This window comes from Vanacampus margaritifer, chromosome 1 (assembly GCF_051991255.1).
Source record: "Vanacampus margaritifer isolate UIUO_Vmar chromosome 1, RoL_Vmar_1.0, whole genome shotgun sequence".
Taxonomy (NCBI): domain Eukaryota; kingdom Metazoa; phylum Chordata; class Actinopteri; order Syngnathiformes; family Syngnathidae; genus Vanacampus; species Vanacampus margaritifer.
In genome coordinates this window covers 57,290,809-57,300,962 of record NC_135432.1, presented here as the reverse complement: position 1 = coordinate 57,300,962, position 10,154 = coordinate 57,290,809, and the positions used below count along the sequence as shown (strand labels likewise).

The 10,154-nt window shown below is 38.9% G+C and overlaps 1 protein-coding gene across 6 annotated transcripts in view; it reads right to left on the bottom strand.

Annotated features, from left to right (window-relative positions):
- Positions 1 to 84: 84 nt before the first annotated feature.
- Positions 85 to 10,154, bottom strand: part of ttll5 (tubulin tyrosine ligase-like family, member 5) — a 52,690-nt gene continuing 42,620 nt past the window's right edge. For 4 of the 6 annotated variants that reach the window (XM_077556605.1, XM_077556595.1, XM_077556632.1 and 1 more), the window contains exons 30-31: positions 8,258 to 8,340; positions 85 to 1,609 (exon numbers count right to left, since the gene is read on the bottom strand). In XM_077556605.1, the coding sequence (XP_077412731.1) occupies positions 1,560 to 1,609; positions 8,258 to 8,340 (133 nt within the window). In that variant the 3' untranslated portion in view covers positions 85 to 1,559. The remainder of the gene's footprint in view (positions 1,610 to 8,257; positions 8,341 to 10,154) is intronic. The other 2 variants (XM_077556613.1, XM_077556643.1) reach the window with 1 other exon arrangement.

Sequence of the window (10,154 nt, the reverse complement as noted above, 5' to 3'; positions counted from 1 at the left end):
TAGTAGTAACAGAAATGTGTTGTTTTTGTTGACGACAAATTTTAGAGCACTTTAATTTAAAGGGTATGATAGAAACCAGCGAAAGAGGTCATCAGATTCCACTTTATTTAATGTACGATGAGTGTACATTTCGATATGATCGGCATGTATTTCACTGTCTCACGTCGCTACTAACAGCATCAAGGATTCCCAAAAAAACAGCTAACAATTCCATGCATGAGTGTTGTAAACAGTCAGTAATTGAAAAGATGGTCTGTGAACTAAACTGCAATAGCGTAGTAGAACATACACATTGGATTTGGATTCTTGTAATAAAGCATGCCGCTGGTGTTAAAAAAAAAAAAAAAACATGTTTCACGTGACGACAATGCACTGCAAAAGTTACAAGATAAACCCGAAATCGAATACTGTACTGAACACATCCATCGACAACATTTGAGAATAACGTGTGTGAAATTCAAGTATTTCATTTAAAAAGGAAAGTCAAGCCAAAGATTTTCTTTACAATATGTTATATGAGCCCCCGCTAGTCTAAGCACATTATCGTGATTAATATTGCGTATGTGGAACATAAATCAAGCATCAAAATGTAACAACCAATCACGGCTCAGCTTCAGAGAACAGCTGAGCTGTGATTGGTTGTTACCAGAGCCCTGATGTCATTTTTAATTGGCAGCAAGTGGCAAAATGGCCGCCCCCTGAGATGAATAAAAACAAGTGGATTTTGCTGCTTAACTCATTTTCCACAAAGGCAATAGTAATCAAAATACCGTGTTTAGACTAGTGAGGCTGCATAGAACATTTTTGGGTTGACTTCCACAAAACTATACAGCAAAATGTTTTCATTAACAAAACGCCCTGAGTGACTTCTCTATGTATCCACAAGGATGCTGGACTACATGTGCACCATTAACTTCATCAAGTTTTTCTTTGTACTCTAACATTGGCCCAACAAGGCCTACTTACAACGTAACAACAATAATTTACTTAACATATTAAAGTAGGTCCATCCACCTTCAAGCAAAAGTTGCTATAATTAAACTCGTCCTTTGGCCAGTGTGGATTTGGTAACCGTTTGTTTTCATCCTGGACTGAAAGTCAGTGTCTAATGCCAGGAACTTGTCTGCGTGTTTACCATTCACGGGATGACTCCTGTTGATGGCTGTGGTGGCTTCATGTGAATAGCTTGCATACTAAATGCCAGCGGGGCATCTGTTGAAAGCTATCCGTCTGTGAAATCTTTCCGTGGCATCGGTAGCGCGGAGAGAATGAGGGGAGGGAAACTGTTGGCGCGGAGAAGGAGCGCAGGGCTGGAAAAGGCCATCTGATATTAGGACGCACGACCAAATCCCAACCTGCGTCAAAGATGGGAATTCCGTGCCTGGCACGCGGCGGTATGCCGGACAAATTAATAGGAAGCTGGCACACTTCCCGCTGTTGTTCTTTCCCAGAATACACCAGAGTGCCAGGGCGGGTGTGTGTGTGTGTGTGTGTGGTTACATGCAGAGACACCTGTCGGGCCAGCACGGTGGCAGGACGCGCCTCTGGTCACCTTGGTGTCATCTGGGCTCTTGGGTCTGTAGCAGCTTGTGGTACACAGAAAGTCCTGCTTGGGAAAGAAACAAGAAATTAAAATTGAATTTTCTCTCTTAATTCCCTCAGAAATTCTGTTAAGTTGTAAATTGCAAATTGTTATTGTATTAAACTTTTACCAACTGTTTTCATTTAACAGTTTTTCTCTTTGCTAAGGCAGCATATGTTGGATTTTTTTTGTCCAATCATATTGCAGCCTTCACATGCTACCATGTCAAGCTAATCTGGCCAGTACCTGTACGATGTGACGCGCTTCTCCTTCCACATGATTTATCCAATTCACATCATTCCAATTTCAACATATTCCAAAAATTCACGCCTTATGGGTTTCTCTTTTTTTTTCCATGGTTTTCCCATGATTCAACATTTTTCATCTAAAAATTCTCCATTCATTTCAATTGAGGGTATTTTCCCGTAATACTTATTTACCGTTCATTTCCATTGTCGCATTAAAAATAACAGATTTTGACATTTAAATCATTCTGCTTATGCACATACTGTACCAACAATTTTTTTAACCCCCCCCCAAAACATTTTTTCCACATTATGACATATTCTATATAATTCACTCCATTCCAACATATTCAGCTCATATCATGTCATTCAATATCATTCCAAATTATTCCACATACAGTACTTCAGTGTTTTTTATTTTATTTTGCCTTTCACCACCTTCCACACGCAATTTCCTACTTTAGGATATTTGCATGTATTGTATATATTATATTACTGTCTCTCAATGATATCAGCATTTCTCTGTCCTCTGATTGGTTGAAAATCACAACCAAAGCTTCAACAGCAAAACCTGCCACACACACACACATTTAAAACCTGTGAGCAGTATTTTATTTTGAAATGGCTTCGTCAGAACCATCAAAAAGCCCAAAACGGGTCACAATACTGCCTAGGGGATTATAATCAGTACCTCTGACTTCACCTTTGCGCTTCTGGCAAAAAAAAAAGGCTTGTGTTTGCAATATAGGGGGGAGGGTTGGATAAGTATGAAATTCTGAAACTACATTATGAATGAATGTGTTTGGGGGCTTTAGAGGGACCCCTAAAATGCTTGAGGCCCCCAGAAAGTGTTCCTATATTTCCCATCAGAGTGACACCCATAATCCTGCATACCGTGAAGCACTAATGTAGTAGAAATGGTCAAATGTTATTAAAACGTCACCTGTAGACAAGGGGACAGCCTGGAATTTGAGGGTTCGTGAAAAAATTACATCAATTTGGGCCCAAAGCACTTAAGTGCCATACATTGAAAATAATTTGACTGTATTTTTATTTTTTATATACACTGGAGCAATTCAAGTAATGTGATGCCCATGCAGATCAAGAGAACCACAATCACCGATGCACTTTCAGGCATGTATTAAATGGTAAAAACAGTCAAAAACACAAATACATGATAAAAACATTCACAAGGAGCTGCTGTAGGCCACAGCTCACACCCAGATGCTCACAGGCAATCTAACCAACCAACTCCACGCCAGTGCTTGATGTCATTCACTAGGCCACACCCCTTAAAAGGCACAAATCGACACACAAAAATAAAGCCAGTTTATTTATTCACGTTTTATTCGGATTTTATATCATACACTGTTATTTATTTACTTTTTTTTTTAAATGACGGCATGCTAAATTGATTTACTAGCGTGATCATGGAACAAATTTAACTTCAAGGTCAGTATTTACTAAGGCCAGTGTTAGTCATGGGCCCTTAGAATCGACTCATCACATTTCTCCCCCTCATGGCACTCCTGCCTGTGGAGTTTTTACGATGACGCTGAACTAAAGAGAGCTTAGCAAGTGCGGGATACGAGCGAGATGCCTCCTCTAGATGTGCTGGCCGCTCGGCGCCTCATCCTATGGCCTGGCACGTTGCCAGACACGTCCAGTAGAAAAGGCATTCCGAGTACAGTTTGAGCCGCCGTGTGCATTTGTGCTCCCAAACAGTATTCCCTTTCATTCCCTCTCCGCGGCAGTCTGTTTATTTTGGTGCTCGTCTACGCCGCGAGGCCTGACTGAGATGGAAAACTGACTTCCAGGCCGATGACATGACAGCTGGAAGCAGCTTCCTGTAGCTCAGCGAAAGAGCGATAAAGGAGAAGCATTCCCTTTCCCGTCCTTCTGTGCACCTCATAACACTTCTACAGTCCATCTTTGCAGGTCGCAAAGTCCTACAGCAGACATTAAGTCATCAATTATCTTCAGCTTAATTGCCGTTGAGTGTGATTTAGATGAGGTGCGTTTTGTGTTTCCTATAACAAAAGATATTTAGCTTACAAAATAACTGATTGGCATCTATCCATTGAAGTTTAGTGGCAAGTGGTACAATACCTCAAGGGGCGAAACTAGTAGACACATTGTCTTCCGTCAATTTGTCAACAAAGAAACGTACCTATTAACTCATTCACTGCCATTGACGGTTATAGACGTCAAATATTCATTTGAGCTATTTCTATTAGTTTAACGTTTTTTTCCACTTATGTTCACAAGAGTATGAAAACCTAGAATTTGTTTTATTGTACATTTAGAACAGATATAAAATTTGTGATTAATCGTGAGTTAACTCGCGAAGTGATGCAATTAATTACGATTAAAAAATCTAATTGCCTGACGCTCCTAATTTTTTATATATATATATATTTTTTTTTTTTTACGTCATCTTATATCTGTTTTATATGTACAATATTTTTTTCCCTAGGTTTTCATACTCTTGTTAAGAAAAGCGGAAAAAAATTAAACTAATAGAAATAGTTCAAATACATTTTTGACATCAATAGCCATCAATGGCAGTGAATGAGTTAAAAATATATTGACAAGGATTGAGATATTTCAAGATTCTTGTTCATTAATGAACTTCCTATTTTTTGTAAATATACTATTGAAAATTGGCTATAATTTAATATAGATACACAAATACAGTGAACCCTCAATCACATGTGATACATATACAAAAAGGGGAAAATTCATGATATAGAAAGGTCATATAAAAAACTGTTGTAAAATAAATACAATTATTAAATAAAATACCTCTTACACACAAATTTAAAGTCATTAAAACACATTTTAAACACATTGTATACACTGTATATTTAAATATAGAAAAAAATTGCAAAAAATTAAAGGCCTTGAAAAGGCAGGGCCTGGAGTGGTGGCAAAGCCAACTTAAGCCATGTGGAGTCTACGTGAGCATCTGTGCGTGAGCTGTGGCCTACAGCAGCTAACTCAGTGTTGTGTTATGTGTTTTATTGCTCTGTCAGCATTCAGTAAATGGCTGAAAGTACATCAGCGTCTGTGGGTCTTCCTTTCCTACATATGAGGGCATCACAATAAGTATACTGTAAATCGATGAAAAACTATCTCTGTGATTAAAGAATAGAGCAAGATTTCTTCAATCGACATGTAAAACAATACACAAACAAATCTATAATATAGCAGGTTCATAGTATGTAAACATCAAGTGTGAAGCTGCACAACCATGTAAATCATCCTAGAACAATTTTAAAGACTGGAAAAAAATGATTCATAAATCATTTATCCTCATACAGTCATTGAATGTTTTTGTGCTGTAATGATGTCAATTTACATTCCAACAACACCCTGCACCAGCAATGCATGCAAGATAAGGCTAGTTGAACGTCACGTCACGTCAACATGGCTTCCATTCACCGCTTTCAGTCAGTCCTTCAGTAGCTTGCACCTGAATGAGGCGATGGCAGCCGGCAACATGCTACGTCCGCCTGATTCTGATAAAGAGTCCTCGCCCTGACACGATCCGACACTCACTCATTTCCTCCTCAGACAGAAGGCAATAAATCTTCTCTCAAGTCAGCGGCTGCAGAGGCTTGAGAAGCCGGAGACGCGGGCCAAGAAGAGGCCTGTCCAACACATGCGACTCATATTCCCCACGGGTTTGTACGCTTTGATCGCGGCTCGACAAAAAAAAATACAAAAAAAAAAAAACGCCCGCCTTTGCTTTCATGTCACAAAAATTGACACACCGGAGAGGCGGGCAAAAGAAGGCGCACAAAAGGAGCGTTGTCTGAGCAATGCGAGCAAGAGATTAGGAGAGTTTACAAGAGAGAGCGATAAAGGGAAAGTGTGATTAATGGCGACTGACAGCTGATCACAGAGAATGCTCTCCATTTGCAGTGGCTGTCACAGTCAATCAGTGCAGCGCAGTCATCTCACTGCAAAGGTAAACCAGGCTCCACAAAGGATGTGGCCCTTCTAATAACACCCCGCCCCCCTACCTCCATAACACCACACCGGGTCTCGGTTTCACTCCGCTTTCATCGTCAAAGCGTGAGCAAAGTGGACCAGGAGCAGCAAGTTTTTTCTTCTTCATGACGCATTTCTTAACTGATGTGACTTTCCAGTCCGAAAAATACTGCAGATGAATTTGCATCAAAAATGAAATGTTAATATGTGCACATTGACAAATCTCATTTCAATATTGATTCTGAAAAGGAATTTCACACAGCTGCTGTCACACAGGGCGCTGCCAGGTCCACTGGGAGCAAATCGGGGTTCAGTGTCTTGCTCAAGGACACTTCGACATGGTCAACAGGGATGAGGATTGAACCCACAACCTCACGAATGGGAGACAACCACTCTACCACTGAGCCACGCCCTAATGCCAAGATCCAGGCATGGGCCGAAAACAGTTTTAACAATTTTAATGAGCGATAATTGTTTTTTTTTTTCCACAAGGGAGATCTTGGACGTTTATATACGTTTTTGGGAGCAAATAAGTAAAAAACTTTTTCTTTTTTTTTTTTATAAAAACGTGTACATTTGTAGATGCCAGCGTGAAATAATTGACGGAGGACCTGGGCTCTGTTATAAAAATAGCTTACCATTGATGGGACACTGACTTACTAAGAAGAATTTAGACATAAGAAGATTGTAAACATTTATTTAAAATTTTAATTTTAATTTATTTTATTTTTAATTATATATTTTTTTTTTATAAAAACGTGTACATGTGTAGATGCCAGCGTGAAATAATTGACGGAGGACCTGGGCTCTGTTATAAAAATAGCTTACCATTGATGGGACACTGACTTACTAAGAAGAATTTAGACATAAGAAGATTGTAAACATTTATTTTAAATTTTAATTTTAATTTATTTTATTTTTAATTATATATTTTTTTTTTATAAAAACGTGTACATGTGTAGATGCCAGCGTGAAATAATTGACGGAGGACCTGGGCTCTGTTATAAAAATAGCTTACCATTGATGGGACACTGACTTACTAAGAAGAATTTAGACATAAGAAGATTGTAAACATTTATTTTAAATTTTAATTTTAATTTATTTTATTTTTAATTAAACCGATTGAGTTCAATGGGGGAAAAAATCTATTTTTAAATTTACCCAAATATTTTTTTTAAATCACATTTTAGAGCTGCAATTTTAATACCATGACTCTGCAATATTTTTGTGCTCAGTCAGAATGTAATATTGGCACATTCCTAGTGGCAACTTAGAACATATGAAAACACAGTCAATACATTTTTTTTATATTCTGCCACATACATATAAACATTATGCAACTAAGATGCAATTGCCCACATTATAACTCTCCTTTCATCTCAATTATGTTGTTTTCAAAAAGAAGGTAACATGTCAAAAATGGCAACACAGCGTGTTCCAGTCTGTGAGTCCGGTGATTTTTTAAAAATCTATATTTTCTTCTAGTGTAAAAAATGGTGAGTATCACTGCTCAATAAAGTGCTGGTTTAAAGGTCAAGGTTTTTGGCTGTCTTTTTTTTAAGTTTATAGTGCAATATCTCCCCCAGACCTCTGTGCCCCTCATAACGGAAAAAATGCATTGCGAAATGCAGAAGCTGCTCCCAACGGATCCAGTTACAGTAATTGATGACTTTATAAGATGTTTGTTAATTTAAGCCAGCCTTCCGATATTTTAAGGAGGACAATGAAGAGAAATGTTCTGGTCCCAAACGCACACGTTTTTTATTTTGCGGGGAGGTTGCACTGCTAGCGTTATTTTTCCGACAGCTCAGTTTGGACGAACGCGGGCTGATCTGTGCTTGGGCTTGACTGTGACACTCAAATGAAGTGATGAATGGCATGATTTGCTAATGCTAACGCCGCGATGGAAAAAAAGGCCCGTGATCAGACAAACAGATGTGCGGTGCGTCGGTGAAAACTGCTTAATATCACCGGTGCTGCAATACCCTCAACACTTCACCAGGCCGCCGGCTCGTGATGGAAACAGCGGCTCAGGTCCTGAAAAATGACGGGACACACGTGAGCGCACAAACCCACAAGTGCAGCAGCACATTAGCCGCAATAAACCCAGAGCTGGATTTTTGAATCTCTCGGTGCAAGTGAACAAGCTTCTGGCAAACGGAGAGTAAGTGGAACTGGGGAGAATTGTCCAACAGATGGGAATGTCCTCTCTGTTTCAAGATGCCATCATTGTTCAGCCTCTTTTATTCATCCTTCAACGATGACATCACCTCTGCCTAAGTTATTCTAATCTATCTAACGGCTTTTACACAGCACCGGGAGAGCAACACGGAGGTAAAAATATCCTGCGTTGCTTATCGTCCTCCGTGTCCTGGCTCTGATCACTCACAGCGGCACCACAACTTTCAATGCAGAACCGCAGCATAAAACCCACCTGTTTTCGCACAGAAGGCCTCGTAGACCAAATGCTGCCCGCCGGTCACGCTTCCATTGGCCGACATCTGAGCGGACGTCTGCCTATATCAAAGGGCAGATAAGAATTTGAATGAGGAGACAAATACTTCAATGCTGCTTTCTTAACATAATTTATGACTAAGTAATGTCTGGTGATTGAGTCAGCAAATCTAAAGTTCTATTTGCACAGTGAGGCATACAAATTCCATTCCTAATGATGGCATATGTGTGGAGTTGCACTGGTTTAATTAGAATAGAATAGAAAACTGCCATTAATATCATGCAATTTGAAGGAAAAATGCTATGTTGGTTGGGATCAGGTTAAAAATATATATATTTTTTTTTTTAAGTTTTTATTAGTTTTCAGGGCGGTTCTGTTGGTTTTTATTAGTTTTAGTTATTTAAAAATGCTCAGTTTTAGTTTAGTTAGTTACAACATACATTTTTTTTAAAGCGTATTACTTGTGCGCAATATTTAATAAACACCATGGTAACATGAAAAAAAGTAACGTATTTCTTACTTAGCGTTGCATTTCGGCTGAGTTAAATGAAAAAGCCGGCAAGATGAGCCATTGGTACTAAAAGTCAAAATTGTAACCTAGGAGCGATGTCATCTGAAGGTGCTTTTCTATTGGTTGCTGCTAGATGATGTCACTTTTTTTATTATTATTTATTTTTCTTCTTCGTTCACTTCTGTGTGACACAATTACAAATGTCCTTAGTCCGGTTAATATTGAAATAAATATACTTAAAATCAACCCCAAAGGCTCATGTAATAAATTAATTACCAAAGACATCAAACAAAGGATATTTTTGTTATACTTTTAGTTAGTTTTGTAAATGAAAAATGCAGTTTTTTTAAAGCAGCTTCGTTTTTATTTTATTAAGATTTTTTTTATTTTCTTAAGATTTTTAGTTATTTTGTTAGTTGTCGTTAAATAAAATAACCTCGGTTGGGATGCATAGGTCTTTCTTTAAAATTGCCTGTTGTTTTTTTGGGGGGTAATTTTATGTATCAAAAGTACTATAGTGGTACTTGGTCACAAGCCCGTATGCGAGTACTAATGAAGTGGCAAATACACACACAGGCATCTGTTTTACAGTGTGAATAGTGAATATGTGGGCTTTTACACGCTACATTTATATCAAAGTGTTTCACCAAAAGATTCCTCCAGATTGCGGGCATGACACATTACAAGGGCTTTTTTTTTCTTCTCTCCCTCACAAAATCAAATATCAAAAGCAGTAAATCATCGTAAAAGCCGGCGAGGCGTGGAGCAGGAGCAGGCATGTCTGTAACTGTATACATTCAGCCTGTTAAGTATTTTTTGTTTGGGGTGGAGCTGGGGGACAATAAATAAAGCTTAGCTGGTATTAACCTCTCACCCCACAGCAGACGCCTGCCAAAAGAGCATTAAGCAGGTAATGAGGGTACACACTGCCTCCTTGTAAGGGGCTGCACAGTTGTTCTTTCATACCATTACACAACCACAAATAGAATTGGCCCACTTTAAGCGTGGCATACTTTGACAGGAAGAAACTCCTTTCATATGGAGAAGGGGGGGGGGGGGGGGCTTGACCTCAAGGTTTTCACATCAATTTCTTTGTCAACAATCTCTCATTCTGTCACTTTGAGACAGCCATAAACAGTGCATGTGGCTTCACCTTTGTTGTGCGCACAGGTAACTTTTCGTAATGTTATTCAGACTAACCAAAAGGGATTGAGTTTAACTCTTTGACTGCCAGACGTTTTCAGAAAAGGGAGTCCGTGGGCGCCAGCCGATTTAAGCATTTTGACTGATCTTTCAAGGTCCACGGAAAATTATGTGTTTGGACTATGGAAACACACAGACTACCAACGATAAGGAAAAAAAAAA